The sequence below is a fragment of the Saccostrea echinata genome, unplaced genomic scaffold, assembly GCF_033153115.1.
Source record: "Saccostrea echinata isolate AGI-Se365-2 ecotype Australia unplaced genomic scaffold, CSIRO_AGI_Sech_v1 ptg000015l, whole genome shotgun sequence".
Lineage (NCBI taxonomy): Eukaryota > Metazoa > Mollusca > Bivalvia > Ostreida > Ostreidae > Saccostrea > Saccostrea echinata.
This window is the reverse complement of record NW_026889764.1, coordinates 7,040,206-7,059,361: the sequence shown is the minus strand read 5'-3', so window position 1 is coordinate 7,059,361 and position 19,156 is coordinate 7,040,206. Positions and strand designations below refer to the sequence as shown.

Genomic DNA, 19,156 nt, shown 5'->3' with positions numbered 1-19,156 from the left:
AATTGTTTAAGACTATAGAAGAAATGCAAGCGTATTTTTGGAATCGGTAGGGGAAGAAAGAAGTTCCGTAAAAGGAAATAGTTCCTGAACTTGCAAGCAGTATATAAAATAAGAAGGGACGGGCTGCGTGAGAAAACGTTAACACTGTTCCCTAATGAAAATGTATTAGTGGACTGTGGCCCGATTCATCGATATTGTGAGCATGCTGATTTTTTTGTAAATACATGTAGCTTTGTTGAAAGCTTTAAAGATCGGGTTCGGTTTTAGCATTTCTGACTGAATATCCTGAAATAAATATGAAACATTTAAATAAGCATTTCTTTGGATTATATTAAATATATGTAGCACAAATTAAACTCCCAACATGCATTTTTAGAAGGGAAACACGACAATGAAAGCGAGAATTGTTTTTAATATATCGAAAATCGCTATTTCTGGAAACTGATTAATTCCAAATAAAAATCAAATAAATTCCACATGTAAAAGAAAGAGAGAATGCTCGTTATTAAAATGTCATATCATATCAGGAGAATCGAATGCTATTAACGACATCTGAAGAAATAGCCAATAAAAGGTTAAGATCATTTCTTCGTTCACCTGCACTTTAATTTCAAACACAACAGAACTTGTAGTTTTTGCCGTGAAACTTCATGACTTCTATATACTTATAAGACTCACCGTAAAACTTTCCAGAAAGTTTCTCTGAGGTCTATACTGTAAATTCCTTATTTTACGCGAGTACTTAATATCGCGAAATGGCCCAAGAGCGTCAAATCGCGGGAACAATAATTCGCGAATCGGTGATTTATCTAGAGATTTTACATACATTAAAGCAACATAAAAATAAAAGCGAGTAATTTTATTTCGCGAATGGTGCTTCTCGCGTAATTACGCGATAATTTATTCCTCGCGCATATTTAGGAATCTACAGTACTACATTTGTCCCAAATTTGGTGTCGATCCGAGGTCTGGTTTGAATTTTACAGAAATATTCTACATTGTTGTTGATGTGATTTTTTTTTTAAGAAAGGGGGGGGGGGGTGAGTTATTTATTTTATGTTTCTTTTTAACTAACAATTGTAACTACTTCCACATCCTTAAGCTTGATTGTGACCTTTGGGTCAAGGTCAAAGGTCAAGGTCATTTAAAAAAAATTCTTTACGTTCTATGTTTTAACCTGCTACTGTAGCTGGATGCATGTCCTTAGTTTCAAATTTAACCCAAAGTCATGTTTGCCGATAATTTTCATTCTTTTTTTTTTTGGAGAGAGGGAGAGAAGGACAATAAAACTTAAGAAAGTTCCAGTAGGTTCTTAGCTACAACTCCCTGAAATCTTATATCTATCTGAAGTGTGATTTGAAACTAAGAGAAAGATTTCACATTGCTCTCGGGATGATTTTTTTCTTTGAAGTTTTTCCGGAAAAAAATGTAATTTCTACATTTTTCAGAGAAAGACCATAAAACTCTACAGGAAGTTACTTTAGAGTCTCAGCTACAGTACCCTAAAGTTTCGTGTCGATCCGATGTGTGAATTCAATTCTAGAGAGATATTGCATGTTGCAACTGCTGTCATTTTTTTTCCACGGAAAAAGGGGGGGGGGTTATATAATAATCCTTAGCCTGTTACACACTGGGAGTTGTAATCAACTCTCCACTTCCTCAGTAAACATTCTGACCTTAATGTCAAGGTCATATATCAAGGTCAAAGTTCAAGGTCAAAGGTCAAGGTCATAGAGATAGGTGGAAAGATCCAATAAACAGAGGCATTTCAAGAGATTTCTGCTCAGAAAGGTTAAAGAAATCAATAATTACTAGAGGAGCTTGCGTCAAAGATTTAGCATTCTGGCCCCTTATGGCCCCTAATTACGAAATTTTTTATAACATTTTAAGATATATAGTTGCAGATTGTGAAGATGAACATTTTTGCTTCAATAATTAATATCAAAATATTTAACGTTAAAGAGTTATAGATGAAAGACTTTTGGCCCCTCTGAGCCCCTAATTTGAGGGGTCAGCCCCTTTTTCTTGATATCACATGAAAGGTCTTGTAATTTTGAAGACTTTTTGTTCAACAACTATTCAGAAGTTTCGTTTCGTTTTCGAGATATGTAGACTTGAAATATTTAGGGGCCGTCCCTTTAAGTCCTTATAGGGGCTGTTTAGGAAAAATTCAAAGGATGCACATTGTTCAGATCATCATTCTAAACAACTTTTGTTCAATATTGCTTTTCAAAATGTTTCCCCTTTTCGAGATATAAAGCTTCAAAGATTAGGAATTCTGGCCCCTTGTGGCCCTTATTTATGTAACATATGACGTAAAAATCATAATATATAGTTGTAGTTTGTTAAGATAAATAATTTTGCTTCAGTAATGTATACAAAAATATTGCTTGTTTAAGAGTTATCGATTCAAGACTTTCGGCCCCTATCGGCCCCTAATGTGATGAGTCAGCCCTTTTTTCTTGATATCATGTTACAGATCTTTTTATTCTGCACAAATATTGTTCAATATGTTTTAACAAAATAATTATACTTTAAAAGATATGACACAAAATGTCTCAAAAATTCACTCATGTTTCGTGTCCTAAATTTCGACCCCTACCGAGCTTCCATACTAGGCACTTCCGGAAAATATCTAAACCCAGGTGCAAAATGGCAACATGTCCTCTATCATCACTGAAAATTTCAGCGCTCTATCTTAAGCCGTTTTTGAGTTCCATCGCAGACAAGGAGGTCCTCTAAATTTTGATAAAAGGGCGATAACTTCCGACCGGAAGTTAATATCCCTTAACGGAATTGCCGGAATTAACTTCAGATGTCAACACATCTACCATGAAAATTTGAATGAAATTGAACAAGCCATCTCCGAGAAATCGTCGCACAAAATTTGTAAGAAGAAAAAAGAATAAAAATAATAATAATAACTAGATGAGATCTCGTTGCGAGCAACGAGTAGGTCTTCCGTCCGATTTTTCGATAAGATGAGATATGATTTTGACTATGATCTTTGTTAAAAGATAATAATATATAGACTTCCCTAATTAGATTTATTCTTTTGATTTATATAACTTTATCAAAGAGCTATAGATGACATGCTTTTGGCCCCTCTGAGCCCCTAGTTTCAGGGGTCAGCCCCTTTTTCTTGATATCAATTGAAAGGTCTTGTGATTTTGAAAACGTTTTGTTCAAGAAATATTCAGAGATTTCTTTTCGTTGTGGAGATATGCTGAATGGAAATATTTAGAGGCCACCCCTCCAAGTTCTTAATGGGGCCGTTTGACAAAAACTGAAAGGGTGCACATTGTTTAGAACATTATTCTGACCATCTTTTGTTCAGCATTGCATATCAAAATATTTCTCCTTTTCGAGATACAAAGTGTCAAAGATTTAGCATTCTGGCCCCTTATGGCCCCTTATTACGTAACATATGATCCAAATTTTATAAAATATAGTTGCAGAATGTTAAGATGAACATTTTTGCTTCAGTAATTTATAACAAAATATTGATCATTAAAGAGTTATAGATAAAAGACTTTTGGCCCTTCTGAGCCCCTAATTTGAGGGGTCAGCCCCTTTTTCTTGATATCAAATAAAAGGTCTTGTGATTTTGAAGACTTGTTGTTCAATATATTTTAACAAAATATTTTTATTTAAAATGTTATTATAAGAAATGTCTCTGAAATTCACTCAAAAATTTCGTCCTAATTTTCGACCCCTACCGAGCCTCCATACTTCGCACTTCCGGAAAATTTGAAAACCAAGGTGCACATTTAGAACATGTCCTCTATCACCACTGAAAGTTTCAATACTCTAGCATTTGTCGTTCTTGAGTTTTTGTGCAGACACAAGGTCTATCTAAAAATCGATCAAAGGGCGATAACTTCTGACCAGAAGTGATTTTTCAAAAACTGACATGGCGTTATAAACTTCAGATAGCAACACATTAACCCTGAAAATTTGAAGCAAATCGATCGAGCGGTCTCCGAGAAATCTTCTGCACAAAATCGGTAAGGAAAAAAAAAAGAATAATAATAATAAAAAGAAAAGTGAAAAATCAACAATAGAATAATAGAAGGGTCTTCCGCAGAAGACGGAAGACCCTAATAATAATAAAGGTAAAAAAGAAACCGAAGAATAATAGAAGGGTCTTCCGCTGAAGACGGAAGACCCTAATAAAGGTAAAAAAGAAACCGAAGAATAATAGAAGGGTCTTCCGCTGAAGACGGAAGACCCTAATAAGAAAATTGAAAAAGAAACATAAGAATAATAGAAGGGTCTTCCGCTGAAGACGGAAGACTCTAACTAGTAAACTAATTGTTCTCGAACAATTAGAGGTCTTTCCACCTTCTTTAAATTTCATATACTTTTCACATTTTACTCTATAAAGTTAATTTTTATACCAAAAGAATCCATAAATGGCTTGAAAGATAGAAAAAATGAAAAATTTAACAAATTTGAAATGACCTTGACCTTTGACCTTGAACAAATTTTCAAGGTCAAAGGTCAAGGGTCACATTGCACTTGACCCCATGCTTCTATGCCTTTTAGTTTTGAAGTTATAAGGTTTAATAGTAAGCGCAAATACATTAAAGGGCAATAACTCATATAAGGGGTCAATGGATACTTTCGCACTGAATAGATTGAAGTTGTGTCTAAAGACCCTGAAGACATTAGTGAAGGTTTTGTGTCTCTACGGTTTACGGTTTCGGAGGAGTAGCGATAACAAGGTTTTCAGTAAAAGGGGCAATAACTTTTAAAAGGGTAAATCTTAGGGGACAAGTACGAAATCTTTGAAATAGTTTTAAGAGGACATATTAATGATGCAATGATATTTAGTATATGTTTAAAGACAAAAGAGATATAAAAAGAGCTTAATTTCTTATATTTTGAATGACCTTGACCTTTGACCTTTGCAGATATTATATGGTCAAAGGTCATTGAATCTTATTCAGTTGGTCCCATGTCTCTATAACTTATTGTTTTGAAAATTTTTAATTATTTGTAAACATCAAAAACTTTCAGGGGCAATAACTCATAAAAGGGGTTGACGAATACTTTCGCAATGAAAAGATTGAAGAGTCCCCTCAATTAGTCGAAGTCATTTGTGAAGGTTCCGTACCTTTACGGTTTATGGTTTCGGAGGAGTAGCGATAACAAGGTTTCTATCAAAAGGGGCAATAACTGCGAAAGGGGTCATAGGTTATACGCGTTGGGTCAAATTTGTTCCTAACTTTTTATGACCTTTACGGTCAATGAATAATCTTTTCGATAAACATCAAAACAAAAAATCAGCGGAAGAATAATAATAATAATAATAATAATAATAACTAGTAGACTAATTGTTCTCGAACAATTAGAGGTCTTTCCACCTTCTTTAAATTTCATATATTTTTCATATTTTACTCTCTGAAATTAATTTTTATAGAAAAAGAATCCATAAATGGCTTGAAAGATAGAAAAGATGAAAATTTTAAAATTTTGAAATGACCTTGACCTTTGACCTTGAACAAATATTCAAGGTCAAAGGTCAAGGGTCACATTGCACTTGACCCCATGCTTCTATGTCTTTTACTTTTAAAGTTATGAGGTTTAATAGTAAGCGCAAAGACGTTAAAGGGCGATAACTCATGTAAGGGGTCATCGGATACTTTTGCACTGAATAGATTGAAGTTGTGTCTAAAGACCCTGAATACATTGGTGAAGGTTTTGTGTCTCTACGGTTTACGGTTTTGGAGGAGTAGCGATAACAAGGTTTTCAGTTAAAGGGGCAATAACTCTTAAAGGGGTAAATCTTAGGGGACAAGCATGAAATATTTGAAATAGTTTTAAGAGGACATATTAATGGTACAAAGATACTTAGTATACATTGAAAGACAAAAGAGATATAAAAAGAGCTTAATTTCTCATTTTTTGAATGACCTTGACCTTTGACCTTGACATGAATTTCAAGGTCTGAGGTCAAAGAATCTTATCCAGTTGGTTTCATGTCTCTACGACTTATCGTTTTGAAAAAAAATTATTATTTGTAAACTTCAAAAACTTTCAGGGGCAATAACTCATAAAAGGGCTCCACGAATACTTTCGCAATGAAAAGATTGAAGAGTCTCCTCAATTAGTCGAAGACATTGGTGAAGGTTTCGTACCTCTACGGTTTACGGTTTCGAAGGAGTAGCGATAACAAGCTTTTATTGCAAAAGGGGTAATAACTCTTAGAGGGGTCAAAGTTCATATACGCAGGGTCAACTGTAAAAATCTTTTAAAGAGTACATTCTTATAGACTATAAATCTTTTCGATATATCTTGAAACATAGAATCACATCAGGGGGTGGAAAAATAATAATAATAATAATAATAATAATAATAAACAGAAGAATATCAATAGGTCTTTCCACAGAAAGGTGGAAAGACCTAATAAACAGAAGAATATCAATAGGTCTTTCCACAGAAAGGTGGAAAGACCTAATAATAAACAGAAGAAAATCAATAGGTCTTTCCACAGAAAGGTGGAAAGACCTAATAATAAACAGAAAAAAATCAATAGGTCTTTCCACAGAAAGGTGGAAAGACCTAATAAAACTCATGCTACTGCTACTTACTAAATATAAAAAATTCTTTTGATTGTTAGTTCTTCACACATTTTGAACGTGGTAGGAGTTAATTGGATAAGGAGAAAGAAGATGGGCAAACAGGAAATGCAAGATGATTATTTGAATGTATGAAAGTATATTCATTTTGTTTGTTTAGTATCAATAGTAAAGTTCTTATAATTGAAAGGTGTGAAATTACTAGTATGACAAATAGAACTTCTCTGCGCAAAAATTTTTCAGCAAAAATTATTCTATGATTTAAAAAAAGTGGTATTCTTGAGGTTTGATCCATATTAAACAATTTAAATTCTAAATATCAATTTTATCTAAGAGACTAACATGCTAACCACTATGCTAAGTAGCTCAAAATAAATTGCAGCATTTAAATCATGTTTTTTAAATGACCCTTGACTAAATGGATTAAATATTTCTTGGAAAGATACATATACGAATGTTGTCTCATAAAAGGACATTTTTTGAGGTAAAGTGCCTCTTTGCTCCATGTTTTTGTTAACCAAAATATGAATAGTTTTATGCATACTTTGAGTGTAATCTTTAAAAAGAATAAATGGAATGAAGACCATTTCATATGAAAATATTGTGATATAGTATTAAAAACAGTGATCGAACTCAAAAGTTCATTAAAACAATACAAATTTGGAGCAGAGCAAACACTGACCTCTAAAACATCAGAGGTGGGATCAGGTGCCATGTGGGCTGGTCAGACCCGTGTGTGCTCCTTGTCATGATAGGGTAAACGAAAAAATCCGTAGACAATTCAAATTTCAAAAATGTGAAAATAATAGTCCGACAATTGTCATGAAAAACGTTAGTCAACATTGTATTTATTGACAAGGTCTTTGTATCGACAATGGAATTTGCGAAATGTTGACTTTAAATGCGACTGTTGATATCCTTATTTCATCAACTTATTTGTCAATAGTTTGCCTCATTCAGAAAATGTTCGAACGTAGAGCATGCTCTTGAGTATCGAATCAACTACAAGACATAAACTCCATATGCAGTTGATTATATTATATTGTGACATGAACAAGGAAAGTTGACGATAGAAAAGTTGAAGTTATCACGTTTATCATATTGTTTTTTGTAAAGTTACCATTACAATTTCATAAACAAATAATCTAATCTTGTGAGACTGCTGCAAATTGTTGAGATGTTGCATAAATTAACGTTAATGAAAAATGAAATTTAAAAGTTTTGTCATAATTAAGATTTCATTTTTCACTTTCTTGTTTGTCACACAATAGGCATGTAGGTATTGTTCGCCTTGATCGCCAATCTTTTTTTTTTTTTTTTTTTTTTTTTTGAATTATTTATTTATTTATCTATATATTTATTTTATAATTTTACAACTTTATTGTTTATAATCAGCTTTAATTTGGTATTTATTTTTTCACAATACTTTAACTTTCTATCTACATGCATTTTTTGTCAACACTTAGGAATTACATTACCCGCCGTCTGTCTGTTTGTCCTTCCGTCTGTCACACCTTATTCCTTGAGAAGTGAAAGGGGTGTGGGTTTAATATTTTGCACATAAATGTATATGGCTTTTGTAAAATACCGACCCACCATATGATCTTTCAACTTGACCTTTGACGAAATTTTCAAAATGGTTCACAGAGTCGATAGATATAGTTTATTATTATTATTATTATTATTATTATTATTATTTTTACATTTAAGAGGCGAATCTGTGCTATATAGCATGTGCAGTGTTTGTCATAAGATATAATTGAAATTATCCGGTGTGGCAGTCCACTTAAAATCACATTCTTCGTTAAAATACTTCGAACGAGTAATATAAATTTTGAAAGGCAGATTTTCGATATCTAGCATAATCATATAACATAATTTATGCTTATGAGCTTATGATACTGTACTTTAAAACTGTATAATATAAAGTTACCACACAATCTGAAGTTAAATACTATGAAAATACCTCGGGATCATTTTACCAACATGGGTCGCAATATAGTTGTAGAATGACAATTGACGTGAAGACAGACTGAATCTTTCTCTAGCTAGGCACGAATCTGGGAGATTACTAGAGATGTTTAGAGTAGATGAGTAGAGTAGATGTTTCTACATGTATGTAGAAAATGATACACAAAAAATATATATTTAAAATAATTTCAGTTTGTTTTTTTATTTATTTTAGCATTCGGGGTTGGAGAATCATATTTTTATTTGAATGTCGCATTTCAAATTTTAATAGTATCCGTGGATTTTTTTTAGCATGAACTATAGCACTAGTATCACACAAATATCTGACAACTCTTAGATTTATTTACATCTTTACTGATGCGTTACTTGGAACGCTTTAATTAAGATTTGGTTAATCAGTAATGTTGAAGGTTTTTCGAGATCACTGCCAATTGTATAGAGATACGAGGGTTTTCCCAAAAAGTCGTAAACAGGGAAAATGAATTTCAAGTACAATATCCAGTGTATTTAAAATGTGTCTCTTAAGCTTCTCGTTATTTATTTCAAGTGGAAAACCACTGTTGACTGAAAGAAAATTCATATTTCGAGATCGTTATTTCTAAAAGGGGGATGGGTGTCAATGGAAAACATCGCCGTTGAAATTTTTATACATGTATATGGCGATCGACGTATAGAAACAGGGACTTGTACCATAGGACTGGCGGTAAATTTAGATTTTGATGTTGCTGTGGTGTATTTGCCAGAAGAATCACAGTATTTTTTTAAGTCATGCCCACCTTTTGGCATCAAGCCATACTTTGACAAGACCTTGACTGATGAATGAATGATGTCAATTTCCAGACCTAGCTGATGAATGAATTAAGTCAACATTTTTAATTTTAAAAAATACTAACATTAGCTTGTCGATGTTCGCTTCTTAAATGTTTCTGTATGTTTTCTCCGCGTATCCTTAATCAGTAAATGATACGTCCTACCTCGAGTTCTCGTCATTATCTTTCCCGTCTCCAAATACAAATAGAAATATCACATCAGAAGTCCCCGCGTTTTTTTTACTTCCAATACCGTTTCAAACTTTCATTAAAATGTCACAAATCATTTCATTTTTTTTCTGTACGCCGATTGCCATATAGAGAAAGTTCAATGGCGATGTTTCCCATACCCATCCCCCCTTTTTCAAAAAAAAAAAAAAAAAAAAAAAACAAAAAAAAAAACAATGATCTAGAAAGATAAATTTTCTTTCAGAGTTCACGGCTTGAATATAAAAGCCTACAATCGCTACCCCTGTACCTGTACCTGACAAAAATCATGTTTTCTGCGTCTTCAATATTCCAAAGGTACAATATCTTCATACGTACCAATTCCGAATTTTTTATCAACAATTTGCAGTAGCAGTGACGCAGCTAAGTATGATCCTTGCAGATGGAGACAGCTATTTATACAGACTCCGGACCGTGGCTTGACACCTCGTAGTAGGCGGTGCTAATTATCAACATGCTTTTCTCTCATTGGTCCTCTGGTACAAGTAACTTACACATTAAATATTATTTGGTTAGCGGTAAATACACTCACACTCCGCACCTCGTGAATGAAAAACTGTGAGTGTATTTACCGCTAACCAATTAATATCTATAGTGTAACTATAACAAATATACTGTCTAGTATATAAGTCCCTGATAGACAGTATGAAATGATTTCTGACATTTTAATGAAAGTATGAAATGCTATATGAAGTAAGAAAAATGCAGGGACTTCTGATGTTAAATCGCTACATGTACTTGGAGAAAGAAAAGAGAATGACGAGAATTCGAGATAGAACGTATCATTTACTAAATATGGAAACGCTTAGAAAAATTACGGAAAAAATTACAAGGCGAATTTTGGCAAGTTAATGTTAGTTTTTTTTAAATTAAAAATGTTGACTTCATTCATTCATCAGCTACATGTATTGCCAAGGTCTGGAAATTAACATCGTTCATTCATCAGTCAAAGTCTTGTCACAGTATGGCTTGATGCCAAAAAGTGGGCGTGACTTCAAAAACTGTGATTCCTCTGGCAAATACACCACAGCAACATCAAAGCAAAATCTATGTTTCCGCCAGTCCTATGGTACAATTTAAAATGTGATATCTTTCTGTGTCGCCTGGAGCAAAGCGACAGTTAGGGATCACTTTACCCTGCATCTGTCCGTCTCTCTGTCACACCTTTTCTCTTGAAAACTGTAACAGTGTCGATTTAATATTTTGCACATATATAGCTTGGCACTATGTCTTTTGTAAAATGCCAAGGTTGCCCACTTTTGACCTATGAACTTGATCTTTAAATTTCTTTTCAAAATGGTTCAAAAAGCCGATATGCAGTTTAATATTATAATTATTTTTTACATTTTAGAGGTAAGTAACTATGTGCTAATTGAACTGTACACAGTTTGTCATAAGATATTATAAAAAAAAATGTGTAACAGTCCACTTGACCTCTGACCTCCTTTTCAATAATCCTTCGAACGGTAATTCAAAACTTATCTTTTGAATTTTGAGAGACAGATTTTCGATACATGTATATAACACATTTTTGTGAGCTCACGATGCTGTCCTAGAAAATTGTATAACAAACAGTTACTACACAAACTGAATATTTATTACAACTTCATTAAATCGGGATCGGTAAAGCAAAATAATCGCACTTCAGTTAAAGCTGTAGACTGACAATTGCAGTACTTTCTTTAATCATGAATGAAATATGGGGATAACAAACAGCAATCAAGCTCAAAAGTCCATAAAAACAATACAAATCTACAAATGCGGTGGGATCAGGTGCCATGGAGGAGAAAGCATCCCCTGTTAAAGCTGTAGACTGACAATTGCAGTACTTTCTTTAATCATGAATGAAATATGGGGATAACAAACAGCAATCAAGCTCAAAAGTCCATAAAAACAATACAAATCTTGAGCTGAGCAAAGGTGTATCTCTAAAAAAAACATATGCGGTGGGATCAGGTGCCATGGAGGAGTAAGCATCCCCTGTTAACCTGGGTGACTGTTGGTAATTACTTCGAAAAAAAATCAATTTCATTATTCCTTTAATTATATAAGCTTTGAGGGTTGGGGAACAATTTTTATTCAATTGCCACACTTTATGAAAATTGCAATTGTATCCAAGTTTTTCTTAGCAGGCAAATGCATGAATTATATTTCTTTAATTTATTTCCATCTTTAAGATAGTCCGAAATATCTGACGTTTTCCAGACTTTTTTTTCAAGATTTTGATATTTTACATGCCAAGAAAACGTCGGAACCGGCGCCATTATGAAAACTAGAAATTGGAGGCGGCATTCTCAGGTTGATTTTCGATACTTGCGAACCGAATTGAATCTCAAACTCAAAACTTATCAACAGTACAATACTTTTAGTACTCACAAACATCGTTTTTATGGAATGTTTATAAAATATACAGTCTGGTGTATCATTTTATCAGACTGTCGAGGTCTGTTTTCATTTTGTTCATTTTAAAATCTTGCAAGACCTGATTCGAAATGTGGAGTGATATTTTCTTTCCATCGATATTAGTGAGTACTAGAAGCATTTTGCTATTGATAAGATGTGAGTTCGGCAATTAATTTGGTTCGCAAGTATCGAAATCAGCTCCGGTTGGGGACGGCAAAATTTCCAGTTTTCATAACGGCGCCCGGGTTCTGACGTTTTCCTGGCACGTATAAATACAAAAATCGTAAAAAGGCCTGGAAAACTCAGATATTTCGGACTACTTTAATGATGCCATAAAGCAGGCGACACATGCTGCGTTCCTTGGAACACTCTAGTTTATATCTAAGCTTTATACTATCTAGAGTAAGCAGTCGAGAATCTCATTGAAATACCGGGTAATATGAGGAATGTATATGAAAAGAACCTTCACATAATACAAATCACTTCATGAAATATATTTCACAAAAAAAGTTTGGGAGTAATAAAGCAGTCAATTACGGCATCACAAATCATGGTGTTTCTTTACAAACTCCTTCGCTCCAAACTTGTAATGCTTTGACATATCTGGTGCATATTTACTGGCAGGCGGCCGTCTGTTGTATTCCTCCGCCACTACTCGAGTGTAATGTGAAGCGTTTCCGCAACACAGACCCACGTACTGCACACCAATTTCTCTAGCCTGCTTTGCAAACTCTGCAATCTGTGTTATGCTGCAGAAAAATCGCGGGAGGTCAACGGGAAATGCAGACTTGCCTGAAATATACCATGAAAATATAATTGTGAATTTTGTCACATTATATAGTTATATTACGATGAAGCATTCCACAATGGTAGTTTTGCATTTGCTTTCAAATACACCATGTATTTGTTATTTGTCCAAACATTTCAATTTAAATGCATCTATTGATTGGACGTGCTTAATACCACTTCTATACTTTACACCCAAACAATATAATTTGCTTTTACAAAAGGCAATGTAATAGAATTACCTGTATCAGGATCAACCAAAGTCTCGTAGGTGGGTTCCTCAGGGGTCGTTCGATACGGAACTGGGAGTGCAGCAATAGGTCCCTGAAAATAAGGGTGGCGTAAAAAAGTCAAATCCTATAGATATACATATGTATATGTTACATGTAGTTAAGTCTCAAATGTGGGATCATATCACAATTTTCAAGATAATCCATTTTCTCCATTTTTTTAACACAGCATGCTATAACAATTTGTAAAGTATCTCTACCATGACACCTGATTGAAAATTGAAATACACTCTACAATTACTTAAACATTGAAATAAATTTGAACTAGGAGATATTGTGAGCAAGCTCACGAAATTATAACCCCCGTGCAATTTTTAAAGGTTATGACATACACTTAGCTCACAAGTAATCTTTGTTTGAAATTTTGATTTCCAATACTTATTTATCACAGAGTTATGAACTAGGCACAAATTGTATACTTTTTTCTGCTAGTGACCTTGAACTTGCGTGAATGATCTTTGGCTACGGTCATGTTTCTGAAAGTGTCATGACCTTAGGTCAAGGTCATGACACACTCTTGGGACATGGGTAATTTTTTTTACCAAAAAAGCTTCCAATGTTTCTTCATTACAAAGTTATTATGACCTGGAAACAATTGAATCGACATGACGGACAGCTAGACAGAAGACGGACAGCTAGACAAACGGACAGACAGCTAGACAGACAAGGTGAATTCTATTTACGCCTCAAACTTCCTTTGCGGGGGTTATAAAAAGATAATGATTTTTCCAAATACCATTGTTTTTAACATATCAAAATGCTACTTTGGAAATATTTAAATCAAAATACTAAAAAGTGTAAATAATTATTTTGATGAAAATAATCATTGTGCACTAAATGCTTATTAATGACAGTTACAAAACAATTTTCTCCAATGTCTTTGTCAAACTTAAAGTCCCAAATGCAACGGATCTAAATCCATAGATTTTTAAGGACTGTGCAAACATATCATTTCAACGGTATGAAAATATCTTTATCTCAATCATCCAAACAAAATCCTGGTAATGTATTGATAATTCAGTGATAAGTACTCTCTGTATACCTGGCATCTGATCGTCAAGAAACAAAGGTACTTGAAATGTTTATAATGAGAAACGTAGTAATGTAATCTTATCATGTCCTATTGTCGGATAAAGGGCAGTAAGTTTGTTAATCAACCCAACTGTTGCAATTTTTCCCCATTAAATGTCATTAATAATGAACTGTTTTGTCGTCGTAATATCTTCAGAAAATTATACTATTATTCTTCAATACTAGTCTGTGAATGATTTAAGCTGAACCAAATTGATTTACATAATGTGAAGAAACTGTATCTGTAACTGCAGACGTATTCCTGAAGTCACCACATGCATCTACGTGTATGAATCTTATTTGAATGTCATGCAGCATCCTTATGAGATATTCTCTAGAACAAAACCCATCATTCTTACATTCAAGATGTTTATGCTACAGTACTCAGCTACAAAATGTTGGCTCAGAAAGAAAAATACATTCGCAAATTCCAGTCACGATGACCTTTTAAAATTCCTCCTGAATTAGATATAGTATATTATAGCCAAAGCATTGTTGTCAAGAATAAGTATCATTTTTTCTTTTGAATGAGGCTACATTTCTGATAATACTGTTCACATCCCAATTACTTTTATCTTAGATTTGACTTTTCCTATTGTATAGACAGGTTTATTCAAGTATTGGACTTGTTGGAGGATATTTTCTTTAAATTTGAAGATATTAATAATTTAATGCATAAATATGAGCAAGAGACAAAAACATGATTCAGATACAGACACAATTTTTACGCACTCCCCTGGAAAAAATAGGTCAGATCCAGCATCTGGTGCAAGTCAGGTAGTATACGGATGCATCGGCCATGCATGTTTGTTAGGCATCATCTTAACATGTTTGTTCAACACATAAGGCTTATCGTTACTTGGGAATAGACTTGGTTTTAAAACTTAACACTGGTCATTTTACTGGAAAATGTAGGTCAGAACCAGCATCTGAAGCAAGTCTGGTAGTGTTCATCACTAGAAGCATCATCAATGCAAGTTTGGTCAACTTGTAAATGGACTTGCACAAAAAACCTAAGCCTGGTCACTCATCTGGAAAATATCTGTCAGATCCACCATCCAAAGCAAGTCCGGTAGTAATTACGCCCAAAGATGTATATTCCATGCAAGTTTGTTTAAGAAGTACTACATGTAACAGTTACTTGGGAATTCGGGCATGCTCCTAAAACTTTGACTAAGATGCCAATGCTAGCCCCGAAACCGACGCCGGGGTATAGCATAAACTCAGAAATCTGGACAACATATCTGTGCCTATATTTTAACGTTGATATTCCTCATTACCTTGCATACTTTCCGAATTTCTCTTAGCAGAGGAAGCATTGTGGTTGGACCTCTACAACAATTAAGGCCCACCACTTCTGCACCTGCCTCCTCTAAAAGTTTACAGGCCTCCGGAAAAGAAAGACCATCTTTTGTTTCGTCTTTTTCATGCGGTGCCAATGTCACCACTGCTGGCACTATAAATGATAAATATATAATGATAATATATTAAAAAATGAACTTGGATATAACTGTCAGTCAGTGACTTTCAACATAATGAACATGTATGATAAATTATATTAAAATATAAATATTTTAAACTTCAAAGTGAAATTACTGCAATATACATTTATTGAATGATAGAGATGGAAATGTGAAGATTAATTCAAGCAAGCAAAACCATATTCCCCGAGGGTTTCCCCCTCGGGGAATATGATCTTCATACTTCCTCGGCATTCATCCAATATACCAAAACAAGCCAAATCTTTAAAAAAATAAACAAAAAATTTCAAGTTCGGCACCGCTCTTAAATTCGCTTTCAGTTCTAAAACGTCACTGACACACTTTACTGAAGACCCTTGAACACTTCATAGACAATTGTCTTCGATTTCTTTGTTTTCCTTTCAGCATCCCAGTTGGAAAGTTTCCTCATCGCTTGTTAGATGAAACCTTTTCTACTATAATAATTGTATATTTTGCAGTTAGAAGTTTTCGTTCAAAGAACGATAATTATTGCAGGAAAATGCATGATCGAGGTCTCCCAAGAGGTTGAACATGATGTAAAGCATGACGGTGGCAGGGAAATATGAAAATTTATAGCTATGTCACATGACTTTCTAGAACTAATCAGATCATCTGTTGTATAGAATAATAAGATTATTAGAAAGAGGTATGATATTTGACAATATGATCTATCCCTATCGGCTCTCATATTTTCTTACAGCCATTTCCATATTCTTTGATACAGTCAAGTGCCAACCTGGCCTCGGCAAACTCATGGAATCGCTCTGCAATCATGTAATCTGCCCCACATTGTACAGCCCATTGTATTTGTTCCTAGAAAAGTAAATAAAAAAGAGAGTAACAAATTACCCATACTAATTATATAACTTTGTGATATAATTTTTTTTATTTCAACTTACCCGAAATATCTCCCTAACCTCCTCTACGGAATTTGGATCGTCCCTGCGAAACACAGTGGTGTTACAGATATCCCCTGCCATCAAGGTGCCAGTTTTGACTGCCACTTCTTTGGCCATCCTCAGGGCACGTAAGTTAAGTTCCATCAGGTCATCCTCACGACCGATGACTTTGAGCTTCGCACGATGACCATAATACTGTTAATCGTACAACAATAGATCTGACAGATGAATTTAATGATAAACATTAACTATGTAATACGCTGCTTACATGTATCAATACTAATAAGTATGATTACTAAAGTTTAAAAACAAATGACACAATGCATACAAAATCATTTGGTAAATTATATTTAATTACACATTGATTTAACTGTATTTAAGAAATGTAAATGCTCACTCCAATATTAATATAAAAATTGGCAAAGTTTGTACCACTGTAGTGCAGATAATTGTAATTTTGATGGAGGCTATACATTTCATAGCATACAAATATATATATGATATCGAAGTTAATCAGAAAGAGTCAGGGATATGAGGGGGCGTTTTGGTATCACATATTCAAAAGGGTGATATCACACATTTAAATTTGTGACATCAGTCACATCACTCATTTGAATAGGGGATATCACTATTTGATTTGAAATGATGATTTCACCTATATCACCTAGGTGATATTACCTATTCAAATCATATAGGTGATATCACATATTCGAATAGATGACATCACCTATTTGAAAAGGTGATATCACTTAGTCATTTTGAATAGGTGATATAACATTTTCAAACTTTGCATGAAATAACAAGTGCTCCCAAGACTTTATTTGTACTGCATACATTTCCTCTATACACACGATGCGGGAAAAACATTTCACATGAATAATAATAATAATAATAAAGAGAAGGAATCGATACATATTGCAAAACTGAATGTAATTAAAATATGCATAACTTCACATGTCTCGCACTATAACAAGGGGAAGAGGGCAGCCCAAATTTGCTTAGGCTCAATATAACTCTAGTTTTTCGTATGTAAAATCGAGCTGTTTTATGAACCATTTAAGTTTTGTGTACATATAACACAAGAACAGCCCCCCCCCCCCCCTCCCCATCCCCCGCCTCTAGCCAAAAAAGAGATCTTAGCAAATCTTCAGTTTATTTGATCAATAAATGCTGAAATGGTAGAATGTGCTCAAATTAAGTTTAACAAGTTCAGAAAATGTTTCATTTTTTTATTGTAAGAGTAATTATATATGAAATCAATATCATTATTTTTTAACCAATGTAAAGAAAATAAAATTGTTCTTCGAAAGCCTATTAAAAGTTCTTTCTTTATTTTGCATTGCATTGAAACTTTCCATGAAAAAGGAACTATTCATTACTTAATAACCTAGTAAGGAATACAAATAGGTGATATTACTCATTTGAACGATATCACAAATTCAAAATAAATTGATGATATCAACGATTCAAATGGTTGATACACTGTATTACCTATTCAATTCGCATAGGTAATATCACCTATTTAAAGGTGATATCACCTATTCGAAAAGGTGATACCTCTTATTAAAATTCAATGCTGAAATATGAAGATAACGAACAGTAATCAAGCTTAAAAGTCCATTAAAACAATACAAATTTGGAGCAGAGCAAAGACGTCGACGGACCTTTAAAAACATCCGAGGTGGGATCAGATGCCATAGAGGAGTAAGCATCTCCTGTCGACAGGTCACACCCGCCGTATGCTCCTTGTCATGATCGGGCGAACGGAAAAATCTTCATATGCACGTAACAATGCTAAATTGCTACATAAATAAATAAGGGAAGTTGACGACAGAAAAGTTTAAGTCATCCCGTTTATCATAACGTTTTATTGTAAGGTAACCATCAACGTCTTTTTCTAGTAAATATTCAAGTATGAAACAGATGTGTCAGATTCTGTGGTATCTTTTATTTCGAGTCAAAAGGGATATAATATCGAATCAATGTAGGAGTGAAAATGAACATTGTTAATTGATAAAACGTCGTTGATATATATCTAGATGTTGAATTTAAGGCAACGACAAGAGACTTCTATTGAGCGATATCACCTCTTTAAATGGGTTCACTGATATTATCTATTCAAATAGGTGATATCACTTAATTGCAATAAATACCAGGAAACTTACGGTAAATGCCACTACTACGTCACTTCCTGCGTGCACAAATTCTTCGTGAAGAGCTTTGACGACCTCTGGATGTTCTAAAACTACTTCCGGAATAAATGCTCCGGCTTGTAAATAGCCTCGCCTCTCTAGTTCTAACAAATAGCCCTCGGCTACTATGATGTCTTGGCCACTCTTCAGACGTTCTCTTAACCCTACTCGGAGGCAAATGGAAAACATACAAGTCACAAAATAAACCGGCATTTAAGAAATTTATACACTGTAATATATAGAAACGAAGAGCAGCAGCATAGCAACTCAATAACTATGAATAAAACTTGTTGAATTCTTGTGAAAAACATTCTATCTTCTTGCTTTGTTATCTTAATTTTAATCTTTAAATTATGTGCTGTATATGATCTATTCAAATATTTAAAAATGTCAATATTTACAAAAGAAGGGAAAGAACGAG

At 33.8% G+C, this 19,156-nt stretch overlaps 1 protein-coding gene across 1 annotated transcript; it reads right to left on the bottom strand.

Annotated features, from left to right (window-relative positions):
• Window positions 1-12,123: 12,123 nt before the first annotated feature.
• Window positions 12,124-18,948, bottom strand: LOC133188042 (betaine--homocysteine S-methyltransferase 1-like). The gene is made up of 6 exons (XM_061323433.1): window positions 18,709-18,948; window positions 16,544-16,738; window positions 16,343-16,457; window positions 15,423-15,598; window positions 13,024-13,105; window positions 12,124-12,787 (listed from the first exon to the last, which is right to left on the bottom strand). Exons 1-6 carry the CDS (start codon window positions 18,946-18,948, stop codon window positions 12,537-12,539), a joined length of 1,059 nt encoding a protein of 352 aa, XP_061179417.1. The 3' UTR covers window positions 12,124-12,536.
• Window positions 18,949-19,156: the final 208 nt, after the last annotated feature.